The sequence below is a fragment of the Ictalurus furcatus genome, chromosome 4, assembly GCF_023375685.1.
Source record: "Ictalurus furcatus strain D&B chromosome 4, Billie_1.0, whole genome shotgun sequence".
NCBI classification, from domain to species: Eukaryota; Metazoa; Chordata; class Actinopteri; order Siluriformes; family Ictaluridae; genus Ictalurus; species Ictalurus furcatus.
In genome coordinates, this window is record NC_071258.1 from 14,032,397 (window position 1) to 14,051,707 (window position 19,311).

General features: G+C 40.7%; 1 protein-coding gene across 2 annotated transcripts in view; it reads right to left on the minus strand.

Annotated features, from left to right (window-relative positions):
- Positions 1–19,311, minus strand: part of cttnbp2 (cortactin binding protein 2) — a 53,279-nt gene that overhangs the window by 16,993 nt on the left and 16,975 nt on the right. For both annotated transcript variants that reach the window (XM_053623096.1, XM_053623095.1), the window contains exons 3-10: positions 14,371–14,595; positions 9,041–10,508; positions 6,479–6,685; positions 6,170–6,269; positions 4,270–4,420; positions 3,756–3,968; positions 2,983–3,100; positions 1,441–1,701 (exon numbers count right to left, since the gene is read on the minus strand). In XM_053623096.1, coding sequence (XP_053479071.1) covers positions 1,441–1,701; positions 2,983–3,100; positions 3,756–3,968; positions 4,270–4,420; positions 6,170–6,269; positions 6,479–6,685; positions 9,041–10,508; positions 14,371–14,595 — 2,743 coding nt within the window. The remainder of the gene's footprint in view (positions 1–1,440; positions 1,702–2,982; positions 3,101–3,755; positions 3,969–4,269; positions 4,421–6,169; positions 6,270–6,478; positions 6,686–9,040; positions 10,509–14,370; positions 14,596–19,311) is intronic.

Consider the following 19,311-nt stretch of genomic DNA (forward strand, 5'->3'; position numbering starts at 1 on the left):
CTGATCATTTCTTTGTCAGTGGGCAAACGTACAAAATCAGCAGGGGATCAAATACTTCTTTCCCTCACTGTATATGTTATTTCCTTATTTGTAAGTCGCTCTGAATAAAAGCATCTGCTAAAAATATACAAATGTAAATGTTATTTTAATATAGTTATTTCATTTTCTAAAGCACCATTACTGGCTGATTCCTGACCTCTCCTCATTCATTCACTCAACATAAAGTGCCTATAAACCATCTACATATGAGGAACTGAAATCAGTAAAGCGATGAATGTGTAAACAAAAACAAAACAAACAGGCTGTGAGATAGAGAGACGCAAGGGATAGGTGAGAAGTTGGGTTTATTTTCAGAAGCCATGCATAACAACCTTAAGGCCAGGCCAAGCTCAATTAGACCTTAATGCCAACTCCTTCCCTACTTGGCCCAGAGTGGCTTTGGATAGCACCCAGGGAACACAGCCATTTTAAAGAGTCAGCCTGTGTGTGTCTAATTATATTAAAAGTGTGCGCGCTTGGAAGGGCAAATGTTTTTGTTTATTTTGCAAGTGCGTGTATATAGACATACACACACACACCCACAAACACACACACGCACACACACACGTGTGTGTGGATTAACCCTTTATAAATCAGCTTTAACTAAAGGTAGTTCATCATACAATACAATAGAAACTACTGCAATTATAACAACAATCCACATACAGTCATATGCAAAAGATGTTTTTTGAGTTGAAAAAGTAAAATGTATCTCTATTTTACAATTGTTTGTTTTACTGTGTATGACATCTGGCAGAGTTGTAACTGATATGTGAAGAGGAATGGGCAGGGGCTGAGACTGAATCTTACAACTCTGAGGCTCCTAAAACTGTTCAGAGAACAGAAAAGAGGCTGTTATAAAGGGAAAATATAGGCATAAATGATATTAGAAAGTTTTACATTTTAAAAAAGAGAAAATTAAATTTTAAAAATGTCAAAGTTTTCAAATGTTTCAAATGTGTGTCACTTTTGTGAAAGATATCTCTTGTTGCTATATATTAAATTTAATTTGTCTTTGCTTTGTCTAAAGATTTGCAAACGTTGATTGGAAAGATTGTATAGATGCAATATGAAAACTGCATTTGTTCCATCTATTTTATTTTACTCTCTTGACATTACACAAGTGAAAATGCTGAGGTTGAGAAATTAAAACTTGATAAATGACCAAGAACAATTTTTAGGAAGCAGCAGCTGTTTACAAGGCTGAGACGCCTTAGAATAGCCGGCTGGCCAACCACACGCTTTTGGTTTTCAGATCGCTTACCACAGGCCATACTTAAGTATTTAGCAATACACACCACACACAGAGCAGCAGCTGTTTCCGCACTCAACATGGCACTACATAATAACCAAGAGCAATGTAAATGCATGTTGTGCTTCTAAAATGTTTTTGGGGCTCACCTATCTTCACCGAGGCCACACTGTCTGAGGAAAGACCCAGAGGTATGTCCGCTCCTCCCAGTCCCTCCTGCAGCTCCCAATTCCCACACACCAGTTGCAGGTGATCGATTAGCAGGTGACTCAGGATTCGCCATAACTCTGGCCAGCTGGTGCGACGCTGGATGTTAACTGTGCCAATAGTAGCTCCATCTTCCAAAATATCAACAGGGCACAGGTGCTCATTTGAGCCCATGTACACCTGCACCACCACCCTGTAGCAGTCTGACAGAGTAGGCAACAGAATGCAAGAGTTCATCAATAAAATAGTTGACCAAGTTTTTAACTTTATATTTACTATACAAGGACTTCAACACAGCTTGCTTCAAGAGCTTCTTTTTAGAGAATCATCAGGATTCTCAAAATCCCAAGTGCCACAACATTGTGTGGATAGCTTAGTTAAATCATGGTGGTTTACAGCTTAAAATTTACATCCAGGGATTTGATTTATCGAATACATTTGCTACACATTTGCTACACACTACACATAAAGGAGCTGCCACAGACAGCATGAACACTAACATCACTACACTACGCACATATTGCAAAAAAAAAAAAAAACTACAGAAGGTGACCTGCCATCTGCAGCTAACAAATAGTTTTATTTTTTGATTTGATATGCTCCTTCTACACAAAGGCCAATTCCCAAATGTCTTTCTATTCAAAATATATGCTCAGTGCATGATGTACAACATAATGACATTTGCGACAGTGTACTTTATGCATATAAGATTGCCATTTGAAATTGAGCCACAGAAAGAGTACACTATATTTATTATCACGTTTAAGACACATACTTTGTTAATTTTATACATATATATATATTAATATACATATATAAATATTATATGTATAAAATGCATGATTGGACAGACTAGCTTAAGCTAGTCAAACAGGATTTAGTGTCATTTGATATTTTTTCACAACTGAATATATTAAATGGCATACTGAAAATTGAACTGAATATGCTAAATATTAGAAAAATTCTAACAGTATTCAAAAACAGACAATTGTTCTTAAAGTCCCTGTAAAGTGCCTTGAAATGTGAAATGTTATTTGATGTGTTGACATAATTTCCACTGAAACAGAAAGTCAGGGCGGGAAATATAGAGTGGCTCCTCCCCCTTTTTAAATAGCCAATCGCTCTAATGATCTAATGAGATGCTGAAGTGCAGCATGATCATTGAAATAGTTGATCCCTATTGGTGGCACAGAGAGACTGTAAATCTTTCAAATGTGAATTTTGTCATTGTTTTGGAGCACGCTAGCTTTATAGATAAACGTAAGGCTGACATATTCATACTAAAAGCCACAAAACATCAGTTTTTATTTCATTTGGACTTCCAATCATCCACTATAGGACTGCTGAAGCATATGGAGGAGCACGCAGTTCTGTATATGTAATACCACACAAGTGTATATATGGCTTATTGTGTGACTAATTACATAAATGCATATGCAAACACACACACACACACACACACACACACACACACACACACTCACCCAGGTTCTCCAGCAGGTCTTTGCAGTCATCTGTAGCCACATCATGTATAGTACGGTTGCATTTGTCCCGTTTCTCAATGTCCTGCTGGCTGTGGCTACACAATAATTCCAGGCATTTCTAAAAGCACACCAGTGAGATGACTCAAAAGAACTGTGACCGCTTGAATTACAGTCAAGTGACAAATTAAAGCAAGAAATGTTGCTCTGTTATGCCGTGTGAGGCATTTTGTTTGGCTCCACTTGTTTCCTTAGGGGGAAGAATCAGTGCAAATCAATACAAAGTTATTCTGACTGACCACCGTTGTCCTATGATTAAACATTTCTATCCTGAAGGGAGTGAACTCTTCCAGGATGTCCTTATCCACAAGGTACGATGACCAAATTAATGGGTGGATGAGCATGAAAATAATTTAAATAATAAATTATGGTCTTCCCAGTCTCCAGATCTCAACTGAACACCTAGGAGATTTTGGACTGATGTGTTAGATAGCATCCTCTACCACCACCATCAAAACACCAACTGAGGGATCTGTAGAATCTATGTCATGGGGCATTGAAGCTGTTCTGCCAGCTTGTGGTAGCCCAACATCTTATGAAACTCTATTTTAATTTTCCCTTTAACATGTCACTCATTTGTAGATGAACAAAAGAGACTGGCAGAGTTGCAGAGTTATGGAGTGGCAGAGTTACACATCCTTAAAACTTAATACTATACAGCGTGAGTACTCATTAGTATGTGGGAGTGTCCATATGTATATGTAAGCTTCTATCACCTTGTAGCCTCTAGATGCAGCGATGTGGGCAGCAGTCCATCCATCCTGGTTAGCAAGGTTGAGGGTATGGCGGGTCATGACTGGTCTGGGGTGTGCGTCTATGCTGTCCACTGTGCCACCCGTCTCAGCCTGAAGAGACGGATGGTAGAGCAGAAGCTTCAGTGCATCCACATGACCCGAACTAACTGCGGTGTGAAGCGCAGTGCAGCTACCCTGTGTACAAGAAACCCGCTGATGAAGGCAAATGTGTAGTTCACAAACGGGAACAAAGACTCGAATAAAACATTCACACTCAAACCCATGCAAAGCATGCAAAGTAAAAAAACAGTGTTTAGTTGACAGAGATAAAACAAGAACTCATTAAGCAAAGAGATAAGCATAATTAAGCTCTATTAAAACAGGAAGTACGTTCTACAATATATTCTACAATAACCTTCAATTATGGTCATCACAGGAAGAAATACCACTGATGCCCTGCTTCTCCGTGAGCGTGATATATATAAAAAAAACTCACAGCAGTAATGTGTGAACGGTTTGCTCCAGCATCCAGCAGGGCTCTCACACACTCTGCGCTGCCATGCTCAGTGGCCAGGATCAGTGCAGTCTGACCCCCTACACACTCACGCTCCACCTCCGTGCCATGTTCCAGCAGAGCCCTCACACACCTGCAAGTATGCATCCAGTTGCAATGATGGCTGCATCTAATCTAGTTTCACTTTGAAATAGATCAAGTTAGGATCTAAGAGCAGAACACAAGAACACCAAGGCATGATAGTAATTTGCCAATGTTGTGTCATGCCTGTCTGTATTTATCTCACAGAAGGACATGCCTGACTTGTGATTGATAAAGCCCTGAGCTAAATCTACACAAGACCAGCAGAGAGTGATGACAGCAGTCATTGCACACTGGAACAAGAGTTTGATGAATTCCTAATGACAAATGACACAATTTTTTAGAGACATTTGCGTTTTCCCTTACAAAAAATGTGACAATGTATTACCATCCAGTATGCAGGACTGTGTAGTATATTGGCAATATATTTAAATATATTAGTCTCCAGATCCACCGTGACCCTGACTAGGATACGGGTCAGTCCATCTCACGTGGTCCAATAATTGTAAAGTTGGTTGCTTGACTGTTTTTAATTTTTTGGCATTGACTAGCAGTTTTTTATTATTATTATTATTTTATATGGTTTTACTGTGACGGCAATCTTTGTGTCATGGCACACAACAAATTTTGGTTATACGGCTGTTTTCGGAAACTTCCACATCATTTACTGCACATCCAAGTCATTTACTGCTTTTATCACAGGAGAAACAACACCATACCTCTTTTTATGACACTGTTCATATATAAAACATCCAACTGAACACTATAATTCCATATTTGGATAAAATCTATTCACGCATACCAACTGTACACCTGTACCAACATGACAGATCAAGGTTCTTCAAACCTGGTCCTCGAGATCCACTGTCCTGCAGAGTTTAACTCCAACCGTAATCAAACACACCTGAACAAGCAAGCCAAGGTCTTCAGGATTACTGAAGACACAAAGGTGGTGGTCATAATTAAAACAAGTAAAATAAAAATTTTAAAAAGGTGGTTTTGCAATGCCATTACATAGAGGTACCAACTCAACAAAAAAAAAGGAAAATTTAAAAAACCTCAAGCAACCTGTATTGGACCACTTGAGATGGATTGACCCATGAAGCAGTTAATGAAGGTGAATGAATGTATGAACATATAGATTATTACCACTTTTTATATATGGGAGAATATATAGATTACAGAAACAATCACATACTGTATATTATGATTTAGATGGGTAATGTACTGATAATATATTATAATATACACTCGCTGGCCACTTTATTAGGAACACCAATACACTTTCTCACATTCATGCAATTATCGAACCAGGCAATCATTTAGGAGGAGTGCAATACAAAAACACATGCAGATACAGGTCAACAGTTTCAGTTAATGTTCACATCAAACATTAGAATGTGGAAGAAATGTCAGTGACTTTGACTGAGGCATGATTGTTGGTGTTCAATCGTATCTCCTGCTGTTTTTCATGCACAACAGTCAGAGTTGACAGTGCGAGAAACAATAAACGTCCAGTAAGCAGCAGCTCTGTGGACGGAAATGCCTCGCTGATGAGAGAGGTCAGAGAAGAATGGCCAGATTGGTTTGAGTTCACAAAAAGGCTACTTCAGTAACTGAAATAACCACTCTCTGGCATGTTTTTGGGAGGTAGAGGAAACCCAAAAAGACACATGGAGAACATGCCAAACTCCATAAAAACAGCAACCCGAGCCTGGATCAAACCAGGAACCCTGGAGCTGTATGCTTTGTATGGCTTTAAAGAACAGCAGCAAAGATTAAAGAAGGGCGATCTGCTTACCCATGGTGGCCATTAGCAGCAGCAATGTGTAAGGAGGTAAATCCATTTTCATCAGGAGCATCAGCAGAAACCCCCAAACTCAGCAGCAGATTTAAGCATTCTACAGAAGAGAAATATTCATTACGTACACACACACACGCACTCTTTGGATTTAAAGTGTAATTATGTGGTGCTTAGAATATGTTCAATCACAAAAACAGTTCAATCTTTGAATTTTTATAAGAATGATTCCTAAAAACCAAGGGAAGCAGACTGCAACCCCTCGCTTTAATTACACAGCTTTAGCGGAGCATGCCAGTGCATCCATACCTGTATGTCCATTTTGAGCAGCAGAAAACAAGGCAGAGGTTAGGTCTTGTTGGAGGTGACTAACATCCATTGATGGATCTTGATTAAGCAGCATAGACAATAAAGTGACATTTCCCTGGGAAGCAGCTTGGAGCAAAAGGGTGTGCCCGTCATCCAGGGGGACGGGTTCACCGCAGGGTAACGGGGGGACTATGGAGGGACACCAGCCTGGGAGGGGCAAGTGACAGCAGTTACTAAAGGGAGTGTATCAAGAGGTTGCACCAATATGTGCTCCACAACTGCAACAGTCACCCGGTTCTGTCCTGCTGACATTCAGAAACTGAATAAACTGGACCAGCTACAAGACATGGCTAGAGAAATAAAAGACATGAACGTGGAACCACTGAAAAATGAACAAATGTCTTAAATAAGGGTATACTGTGTCAGCTTTGCTCCATTTAGCAGGAGACTGTTTCAGTAGGGCCCACATTTTGGCATGACATCTGAAATATTGCACTCCGGTGTATTTAAATTGATGTCTCTCCTAAATGTCACATTTTGTTGGTGAAATTTTTTTTTTTTTCAAGTCAGGACAACATCAGACCAGAGCATGCAAACTACATTAAATGTGTAATAAAATAAAAAATAAAAAAGGTTGCAAATGCAGTTCCATATCTGTTAAAATGATCTCAGTCAGGCAATCCGACATCAAAAGTAAAATTCAAAAGACAGCTAAAATGCATCTACACATGGAGTGCTTAGGAAAAGCAATATAATGATGGAAAACCAGATGAAGCATGAAATTCTAGCATTACTCAGACAGACGATTTGAGTAGTAAATAAGTAAACTGAAGTGTGTGATTGCAAATAACTTTTTGTCAAGAGAGATGCTTTTATCTCTGTTAGTGAGAAGAGAGCAAGCACAATACTGAAAAAAAGAAACAAAGTGAAATATTCAAATTTTAAGGTAAGTGGGTTTAAACAAAGAAAATAAGCTGTGAAGCCTCAGAATGCTTGGGCCCTAGACACTACAAGGAGAAGTGCCTGTTATTAGCATTTGGTATATTAGCAATGACTACTGCAGGTGAAAATCACTAGCCTCTAGTGAGAAAACAGCAGTGCTTGGTGAAATACTCGCTCTGTTTTAACAGGTCCTTAGTGCACCAAGCATGTTCCCTGTCACATATACAAAGACATGCTTTTATCAGATAAGGGTGTAGGTTATGATACTAGGTAGGTTTTGTGGCACAAGTATTAGCTGAAATTTCTGCAAGCTATATATTAAGCATTAAGTATTGAGTGAAATATCATGCAGTGAATGGTAGTGAATCTGAAGGTACTGTGAAATATATCAATCATTTGGTTCCTGTACTTATAAATCAATTTGCTTGACCCATTTGTGGTATCATTTCTATACCAATTTCCCTTTTATTGCATGTGTGCAATTGCAGTGGAGCACTGCTAGTGCAGTGGCATTTAATAGGAGAACATCTCTAACATAAGGGATAATGGCTTTGTTTTGGATTATTTGTGATATTTTTAGATATATTAATGACAAATATTGTAATTTTGAGGCACAAAATTAATTTCTTACTAGAGACTGACACTGCCAGCATAGATGCCTTATTAGCATCTTTTTACATGTATGTATTGTTTTGTGGCTTTCATATTTGGTATCTTTGCTTATATAGAGACATACATGTGAGATTTTCTCTGTCAGCAAAGTTTTACAAATTTTGCCATTACCAAAACTGTTTTTCTGGGTTACAAAAAAATCCAAAACAAAAACCTCCCAGAAGGAAAAACCCTGCAACCCACCATTTTGACAGCTCTATTTAGATAAAGCTAAACCCACTAATGCAGAAACATCCTTACTAATTTAGTGTGTGTATATAGTAGTGAAACAGTTCATTTTGTTATACATCATATGAATAATCTAATTTCATGACCACTTGAACACAGCTAGTTAGTTTAAGTGTAACAGGAAATCTCATGCAGGAAAAAAAAATCTCAATCTGAGTTTCTGTAAATGAAGGTAAGAAACAAATAACAATGAGCCAGGTACATGGACGACTGACAGGCACTGCAGGTGATTGGGTTAATGGTAGGGTAGACAGGAAGAGGCACATGCTGTAGACAGATGGAAGTGGAGGGAACAAAAGGGAAAGAGCAGCATCTGGCATCAGCTTCAGAGTGGAGTAGGTTACAGCAAAGTGTCCTCAAGACCCAGCTGTTCATGTGAAGAGTAAAGCTTCAACCCCAAACCCATTCACACATTGCTACTACTAGCAGTGTGAAAAAGTTTCTGGGTTGCTACCTATATGATCTTGGTTTTGATGATTTTCCTATTTAAAAGAAACCCATGACTGCTTGATATACAGTATATCTTGCTGGCTATGGAATTTTTGGAAGTAAGCCTAAATGGTAAATAATATCTCCTTTATATGTTTCTTTTGGTCTACAGCCACTGTAGATCAACCTCCCAATGAGTTCAGGAGGCACACATTGGGCTTGGAAAGAAAGCATTGCACAGGAGTGGAGAGGTAGTAAAAGGGTGGGTAGGGGACCTGAATATCTGTTTACCTGATGCTGCTGCCAGGGGGCTGCCTTGGTGCTGAGGGCTATGGGATGGAACACTAGCAGGGTTTACAGAAGGGCTACTGACAATGGTAGCGATGGTGGAGGACGTGATGGTGACAGGGGAACAATCCACACATGCTGCCGCCACCTGCGGCTCCCGCTGCCTGCCAGGGCAGGGCTCACCCACCTGAGATGCAGTCAAGGCTGGCACTGCACCCCCCAGATCCAGGGAGGGTTTGGGTGGAAGCTGAGGGGTGCTGGCCGACTTAGGTGGTCCTACCCCAAGCCCAACCGCTGGGGACCTGCTGGCTTCACCCACTACTTTGATTGGTGGGTGAGGAGGGGATGGTGTCTGAGATAGTCCCGGTTTTTTTGGTGGGATGGGAGGTGGATTGCCTCTGTCGATACGTGCCACTGTGGGTGACTTGATACCAATCTGTGGATGACTCAGGCGACCAGCAAAAGGTCCTCCCTCTGAAGCGGAATGGGACAACCCAGGCCGAAGGGCTGTGGGGGGGCCTGCTGTTGGTGGACTGGTGAAACGTGAGAGAACTTGTGTGACTGTGTGACGTGCCTGCTGCTTGGCAACAAAGTTGTCTCGGTTGGTAGGGGACAGGTCTCGTGATGGGGGGCCTTGGTTGGACATGCCGTTTTGGTCCTGCTCTGAAGCAGAGGGTTGGAATTTATAGCGGGCTGCCTGGACACGGGACCCTGTAGGTAGGACAGTGCCAGTGCCAGGTGAATGTAAAATGTGAGCAGAGTTCAGTGCCGTCTGGCCCTCCCCGCCATTCTCTGCCTGAGCGCTTCCATGGTGTAGACCTCTCACAGTAGTAGGGGTCTTGGGGAGGTTCATGCTAGTGTAGTTGGTGCCTGTGGGCTTGACAGGGATGCTCAGTGGCAGTTTCTTGGGCATTTCATTCTCAGGGAGTGGGTCTGTCTGTGAGGCGGCTGCTCGGCAGCTGGCTGCCTCCGTGCCCACAGCAACTGACGCTATGCTCTTGGGTTTGACTGTAGTGGCTCCGGGAGCAGAGACCACTGCTGGGGGCAAAGTCGGAACATCTTTGCCCCGCTCTGTCCTGAGCTGCTTTACCTGTTGGCGCAGACTGTCGCTTTCAGCGCGCAGTTCAGCGGCACGACTCTCCTCACGACTCAGTCGTGCTCGCAGCTGCTCACGCTCTGTGTCAAACTCGGCCAGCTGCTTCTCCATTTCTGCTTCCATCTGCTGGCTGCGTTTGCGCTCAGTGGCCAGCTCCTCTTCTAGGCGGCTTGAGGTACGGCCTTCTTGCTCAGAAGATGATGAGAGCTCCTCAACTCGTTGGCTCTCCTCCACCACACGTGCTGCCAACTGCTTGCACTCACGCACCAGCATCATCACCACATGCTTGTTCTTCTCGCGCTCATCCTTCAGCTGCACTGAAAGCTTGCGATGCTCCTGCTCCAGACTCTGCAGCTGCATTTTCTCCAACTCCAACTAGACAGAGCATCAACACAGCATACAGTCAGACAAACTTATTTAGAAGATACTTATTAATGACAGTTGAGAGTTAAAACATGGATTATAGCTAGCTTGGGTGTCAGGGACAAACAGATTACATGTCTAGACAAGCATTTTTTATTTGTAGTTGTCTAGTATTCAAGCACCTTCAGTAGGCTGCTATTATAGCAGTCACCAGAGGTTCTTCTCTATGAATATTTAAACATGTGTTTCACAGTGGTGAACCCTAATGCTGTAACTATAATGCACATTACTCCACATTCCACATCACACCGCTTGCTGCATTACACGCATAAGCCGAGATGCTATACTAGATCATCAGGTCTATTAAAGTACCAGTCAAACTTTGCCATCCACTTATATACCTTTACCGCAACCACTGAAACTAAAGTAAATTTCCTCCTCACTACAGCCTCTCAGAATTTTTTAAATGAGCAGAACTGTGCCTACTTGCAAATATTAGCATTTTATTTACTATTTTAGTGTAGTAGTTTGTGTGCTAATGGTGGGTCACTTAAAAAAAAAAAGGTGAAAATACTAGGTATAAACAATAATGATCTACAATAATAACAAGTGCACACACTACTTTTAACAAATTAACACATTTCTATAACACTTATTATTTACACATGAGCACATTAAAGAGCAAAGTGTGTCTGACAATGGAAAAATTGAACAAACTTGATGTGATCTTGCCAAAACCCACAACCCTTAACAGTTAATAAACTAGTCATTGTGAGCTGTTAGTAGGCACTTAAATGAGAGGAACGTAAGTCTCAATTTAATATATTTTATTAAACAAGATGCAGTATGCATGCTGTTTCAGCATGCTATAATGCAATACTCTGCTGATTAGTGTTGCTTTTTAAACTAGCTGGAAGGTGGAAGTAGTACTGGCATGTACACAAGCAACTATTTTACCTTATTTTCAGGCTTGTTGCAAGTACTGTGCTGAAAAATGTACAAAATACACCAACACACCACACAGCATTCATGACTCACATGTAAGAACAAAAGTGTTGCAGAAGTCCGCTCTGTTTTTCCTACATGCACTGTTCAAAAGTGTTTACTTTGCAAGAGAGATGCCACTGTCAATCAGTATGTGACAAGAACTTGTATGTGACAAGAACTTGTTTTATATATATTAAATATATGCTCTTCATATAACAGTAAAAGATGATCGCATATGTGACACGGATAAGGCTGCAGAAATGCCTAAACTAGTGAAAAGATTACAAATTGTCATAGTTTAACTCCCATGAAAAGAATTACATCTACTTCAGGAGCTACATAATTCATAACAATGAATGGGCAGGCTTTCTGAGTGAGGAACAAGAGAGCAAATAGCACCTCTGCTCATAAATATATTAACAATGTGATAATGGACAAAACCAAAGTTATAATCCAAAACACCAGCAAGTGTGCAGTCTCAGCACAGCAACTCCACAAGAATGAGGGTTATTAAATTCATATTATTCACCAGAGAGACTGGCATATGAGCACATCGCAGTTAACCAGCTATGAAACAAGTGATCTGTCACCATAACAACCAAGTGTGAATGTTTATTCTTGGAAAAGAGGGAGATGAGTCTTCTCAGTTTCAGACACAAGTCTGAGCTGGAAAGCAGTAAAGAAGGCAGTCAAGATATGTATGAAGGGAAAAACTGTCTTTTATTTGGTAAGGCATTGCATTACACCTAAATCCAGCCACGGTTTTATACCAAGTGCTGGAACTTGACCTCTCATAAAGATAGTGAGCAAACGGAAAAAGGCACTCATGATGTTTGAACTGGTATACGCTGTACTCAGAACCCAAAATAATGAGCTCATAATAATGGAGTAAAAAGATGATACAGTGAAACAGGAAGGTTTGATAATATTTAATAGCTAATACTGTGTAAGTGTGGTTATTATTGTGGTATTCTTACTAGCAATGTTACTGTTCAAACAACGGAAAATGTAAAGAAGTGTTAAGAATACGTGTATTAATATGTTAATATTAATATGTTAATATGTTAATACTCTCTCCAAATTCTGACAGCTAAATCTTCATCCCCCCCCAAAGAGCTTATGCGTCAATGGGGAGGGGAGGGGGTGGGCTGCAATGAGCTCTGGCTCTAGCAGGAGAAACAAAGCTTCAAACATGAACAGCCTCCCTAGGCAACATACAGTTATGATGTGTACACATATGGATGCTTTGATGCAATGTTTCCTTCACACAGAACGAACAGACATGAAAGCACACACTAGTGTATCAACGCTGATGGACTGCAAAATGCAGGACAGTTCAACAGCAAGTTACATGCGATTTTCTAAATGATGAGAAGGTCAGACGAAATGTCCACCAAATGGTATTTGTCAGAATATGGATGCGACAAATAATGTGCAATTGCACAGCTTCCACTATTTTGCAGTGGCTGCTATGGTGATGAGAATTTTTCAAATCTCCAACTGTAAGTAAAAACCAGTAGACAATAGCAGTGCAAGAGGCAGGTCATGTGGGAATAGGAGCTGGGAAAAACTATGCCCGCCCCAGAAAAGGAAAACTAAGAGATACAATATATGGCCAAAAGATTGTAGACACCTTACAATTACACCCATGCAAGCTTTTTGAACATCCCTTTCTAGATTTAGATCCTCTTTGCTGTTATAATAACCTCCACTCTTCTGGGAAGTGTACCTGTGGAGATTTGTGCTCATTCAGCCATAATACTATTAGTAAGGTCAGGCACTCATGTTAGGTGAGGAGGCCTGGGGTGCAGTCAGTGTTTCACTACATCCCAAAAGTGTTCAGTGGGGTTGAGGTGCAGGCCAATCGAGTTCTTCCACAACGACTTTGGCAACCCATGTCATCATGGACATGGAACATGGTACATGTTTGGGCCTCTTCGTTTCAGCAAAGGGAAATTTTAACGCTACAGCATACGAAGACATCCTATACAATTGTGTGCTTCCAACCTTGTGGCAACAGTTTGGAGAAAACCCATGTCTGTCAGATGTCCATACAATTTTGGCCGTATAGTGTACCACTGTAACACAGTTACAGCCCTAAACCTAATATAAGCTTTCTCTCCCTGGTTCTATGCCTCTCTAATATTCCAAACTGGGAGAAATCTTATATTCACCCACTTGGCTTGCAGAGGACATGAAAGGGATGCAATTGGAGAGTTGTGAAAGAGGATCTGAGTGCTGGGATGTGTGGTGATCAGGGTGGGTGTGTGGCCAGCACCCGAATCATGTAGCTCATGTTAACCTGTGAGTAAACAGGTGTCCTGAGAATTAGATGTCCTTGACATTACTCTTTTTTCTTTTTTTTTTTTTACTCACCTCTTATTCTGCCGGCATGCATCTGTAGGGTGAATGTTAGGCTTTAATCTGCTGCTACTTAAGCTATTTAAAAAAGTAAAGCTGTCAGTAGTCACCCTGATAGATGTAGAGAACAGGCACCTTCCAGCTCACACTTAAACTCACATAGCATTACACATGTAGAAATGTGTTATGATACCATGATTTTGTTTTGATTGTATAGTAAATTTGAAGGCAGTGTACTACTGTGTACCTTTTTATGCACAGACTGGAATACATATACACTTCATATACTATCAGTAATAGGACTGACCCAGCAACATGTCTGACAACCAGATGTGTCCCACACATACAAACCACACACCATAAGACAAAATAACACTGAAATACTCAAACATATACTGTATGCATACACACCTCTTTCCTTTACCAGTTACAAGTGCCCAGTAATAAGCAATTTTTTTTCTCACTCACTCACTCACTCACACTCTCTCTCTCTCTCTCTCACACACACACACACACACAGCCCCACCCTCTTGTGTCTGCTCTCAGCGGCGGCTAGCTGCGCAGACATTCTCTCCTGCATCTTGCGGCAGTGAGCCATGACGGCCTCAAGTACAGTGATGGGACTGGCACTGACGGCACGGCGCTCCTTGTGCCCAGCACCAGACTCAAAGTCCCTCTGCAGGGCCAGGAATGGGTCAGTCATGCTGAAATGGCCATAGCGCTCCTGCAGGAACACCTCCTTCCTCCGAGCCTGTAGGGGGAAACACAGAGAGAGAGACACACACATCAATATACACATTCAGACAGTTCAATAAAAGACAATAGCAATGGTCAATATAGTATGAGATGTAGCATAATGTTTAAAACACACGCACGCACGCATACACACACACACACAGGGCAGGTTAGCACTTCTCCAGAAGGGATCCATTAAGTGCAGTGGCCAGTTAGACTCTGTGTAAAGACCAGACGGTCTGCTCAGCAGGAACGGCACAGGGCCAGCTCTCACTTTCCCACACTAACAGGGTTTCTAAGCAACTATCCTTTTTAATGTACCTTATTTTTCATTCACTTTATCATAAGCAACATAACCGCTAACACAAAGGAAAACTATATCAGTCAATATTTCTTGCACACAAAGCCGTACTGGGACGATCTGAGGTGTGAGTTTAAAGAACAGGGTTATACAATCTTGTCTTTTGTGACTAATGTAATAGACAGTAATTTAATGTGCTTACTGCACATCACAGTCTATTCTCTAATGATGATTTTGACAAATCAAGCATGTACATGATCTAATACCATTTGATCTACATGTAAGCAAAAAAAAACACACAGCTTGTTATGTCATATCAAGTGCTGACCATTGTGCATTGACAATTCTTTGCCAAAATTATATAGATCCAAATGACTCCATATTTAGAGTAGAAAGAAGAGTAAGACCTAGCCTTAGAGTGGGAGGAACAGAACCAAGAGATACAAGAATGCCCGTGGTTACTGCCTGCTAAGTGCATCTACCTCACCAAAGAAGGAAAAGACTAAACAGCAAAAGCCCACTTGTGCTTACACTCTCTCTCTGTCTCTCTCTCTCTCTATCTCTCTATCTCTTTCTCTCTCTCTTCAGCCTCTTAGCTGATATGTGTCTTTATGAATTCACATAACTAGCTAGCCACCATATGTTATTAGATTAGGTTAGCTAGCTTTTTTTTTTTTTTTTAGCTTAGTCATTTAGATTTTATGGACCACCAAGACATGGGACATAGGATTTATCATTTGGTCACCTCAGTTGTCCTTAATTCACGACAATACATAGGAATAATTGGCTTTTAAAGTTCAATATGGCTGTTCCTTAACCTTGCAAGCTAAAAGCACCTAGTTTAATTCAGAGTCTAAACAAATACTGCAAAATGCACAAAGAACCATTGGTTACAGTAGCAGGGTAACAGCAAATTCTGTAAGTGCTAATGTTCTACTGTTACTTTTACCATCAACTGCAAAGGTGCAAGTAAACAGAGAGACACAGACAGAGAGCCAGTCAGTAAAAGTAAACAGATGGAGAGCAAGCACAAAATGCATGTGCGGCTGTAATATACAGGATTCTGCACTTTAAGAACCGTAGCCATCTGCTGCTTTTCAGTGGGCTTTCACAAATCCCTTTTCTAATCAGTGTCTCAACTACCTCTTGTCCTACTCCTCTTTATCCACCAAAGAGATTTGATGTCACAAGTTGCTCTTCTCTGCAAACACAATTTACTCTCTCTTTGAGTCTGGTTATGAGGAATGAAGCAGGTTGTCGATCACCTTCTACAAACAGCAACCAATGTGTTTGTCTGTTTACAGTCAGCTTGAAGAAAGCTTCTTGTGCTTGTGCTAATGCTAATTATAAAGCTAATGAGGTTATCTTTATTACACTGATGCTCTAAACCACAGGATCACCTCCAACATGTTTTGACAGCAGTGGCAACATACTTGCGTGTGCTGTGTGGCAGCCTAAGGATTTAGGTACTGTATAGAGATATGTCAAATTTTGTCTTTGATTTTCAAATTGAAATGAGCCAGTATGGCATGTAATCAGATAACAGCTCTCCGCAAAACACCTGAACCTTGATTGAAAGTGTATGTAGAGATTATTTGTCTTTTGCTATTCAATTGTGGCAGAACTGCAAATACCAAATAGAGGTTGCAGTTGCAGATGTTATACTATATGGTATTAAGGGTTTGCAAAAGCACAAAGCAACAACAAATTCTCTAATCAAACTGCTCCTCGGATGTGCTACTGTCAGACTATCAGATAAGACTATCAGACTTATCAGGGGCTGCAGAGAGGACAGAAGAGGCAGGAGTGCCAGTGCTGGGCTTCCTCTTGGGTCACACACTCTCTCTGGGACTCCATGAGTAGCCTGATTTTAACCAGTAGCCTTCAGGCCTATGTTATTATTAGCATTAACCTTTATAGGCACGCACTGGCAGGACTGATGATTCAGGCAACCTGCCAAAGAGACGAGCAGAAAAAAAAGGCTCCCAGGATACAAGAACTATCCTGCTTAATAAATATAGTGGAATATGAAATTGTTCCTGCATTTGAAAACGTTACCTACATCAGTCTGTCTGGGGGGTCAATCTAGTCCAAGCAAGATGCAATTAAAGGACTTTGCATTGCACTCCTTGCATGCCACTGCTTTTAAACACACCATGTATATTTTTTTAAGTAATTAATAATACATATATAATAGTTATATAAATAGTTATCTGTACTGTTTCCAACATTTGATGCATTTGGAAGTCCTCTCTACAGATAAGTCAAGCAGTATAAAGCTTGGTGAAGGTTTGTTCAGATGGGAAAGGGGGTGAAATGGCCAAGGGAGAAACCTGAGACACCAGATCTGCAGGGTGCAACTTTATCTTTCCCTGCCAAAGCTTCTTGTCATGAGTCTCTGTCCATACATCCTGGACCATATGTATCAGAAAAGCTGAGTTACAAATGAGAAACCTCTCTTATTTGCCAAATTTAAGAGATCACTTGTGCATGTGGGCAAGAAAAGGAGCTGATGGAATGATGGAAAAGGTGACTTCACTTAAACATCGGGGCAAGAGAAAGAACAGCTGGAATGTAGTCTATGCACTGGTCATTGAGAAAGACACTACCTATGGTTTGTGTTGAAGACTGAGTCAAACACTGATGGAAAATATATTTTGCTCCTGCTACAGCAAGAGTCCTCAGACATTTCCCTTGGTTAAGTAAAGAGTAAGCCTTTTGTGTGCATGTGAGAGTTTTTGTGCTCTCTCTGCGCATGTGTGTCCTCAGTCCCTCACAAGGACCCTTTCAATTAGATCACACAGCTCGCTTTGTGAACCAAGGACTTCCGCAGATCCTGTTGCTTAGCCCAAATGTGCACTGTGAATCTAACAGACAGACACAAAAATGAGCACAAAGGAGTGTATATCAGCATGAGAAACACATTACTGAAAAAGAAAGCAATATGTGAAATGCAGTGTATGCTGGTTCATTATGCACTTTTAATAAATGACTCCAGTTATGTGAATGTTACTATGTTACATCTTGGACGTTGAAGCAAGCACATGGCCAGGACAAGGGAATGAGGGGATGATGGAACAGAGGCCTTAGGGGGAAGAGGGAAGGTTCCAACCCAAGCAGGTCGTACAGTCCTTTGAGACTTCCTCCCACTCCATGATGCCATCTGTTATCCATTCTTCACCAAAACAGTCCCTATATTGAGCACTTATTACAATGACCTGCTCTGTAAGAACTATACTGTTCCCAAATCACCAGTAACACAGAATGGTAGAGTAATCACTCTACCATTACAGCTTGAGCACCAGCAATGACCGAAGGAGCCAGAAGCCATAAAACCAGCCTGAATATCAAATTAAAGGTGCAGGATATCAGTGCCAGGACATTCCTATGAAAACGAGTAAAGTGGGAAAAGGAGATTAATATCATGAGAAGTGATTCTCAGTGGCAAACTGGTCTTCAGCACATCTTGCATCAAAACTACTTCTGATCAGTGAAGATTGACCGGCCCACCAGTCTATGATTAAGATGCATGTAATGTAGTTCTCAATCAAAAACATTCATACTATACACACTGTATAAAAACTGTAAAATTTATTGCCCTATTTTGCTGTCACAGACAAAAATCATGAAACAGTTCTTTGGTGATGAGTTGAGACTGGCAGTTTTAGCTCACCAGTGACTGATTTAGTGCCACTGCGACCAAAGACAGTCGACGATAAAGTTCTAACAGTGTCAGTAAATTTTTATTAAGATCTCAACGCTCATCTAAAATCCACCAATAGGAAGATGGCATAGGATGACGCAAAACTCATGGAACAACTACAAATACGGTTTAATTATTTGATATAAAATCCTCACATTAATTAATATAACATTACAAATCTACCACACATGGTAATGGTCAAATAAAATATCCTTTTTTACCTCAAGCTTAGTTTGAACCATGGGCATCCCATGTTGTCCTCTTTTACTCAGCCTTCTGAAATGTGTTTTTTCTAGGCATAATAATGCTACTATTAAACCAAGGGATTTTTCTGTTTATTATGTTACACAAGCTCAGATCATGCTGGTGGATGACACAAAATGTAGTCATTTTCTTTAATCGCAGGTCTATAATTAGATGATCTTCATTATATAATCTGACATGGAGAACACATTATCTGTCTGTTGTAAAATTCTGCCAACATTTTATTGACATCATCTTGTACAGTGCAATAGTAAAAATCTTAAAAGACTGCTGTAATCATACGGTCTAAAACTGGGGTTATGGCAAGGCTAAAAGTCAAGTGGTGAATCATTTTGTCCCACCATCTCATCATCCCTTCTGTTTGACTGCAAGTTTAGCAGCAACATGGTCCTGCAAGAAACACTTACATAAGCAAACATGCTGGCATTTACAACAGCCAGTGCAAAAAGCACCATACCAAGCTT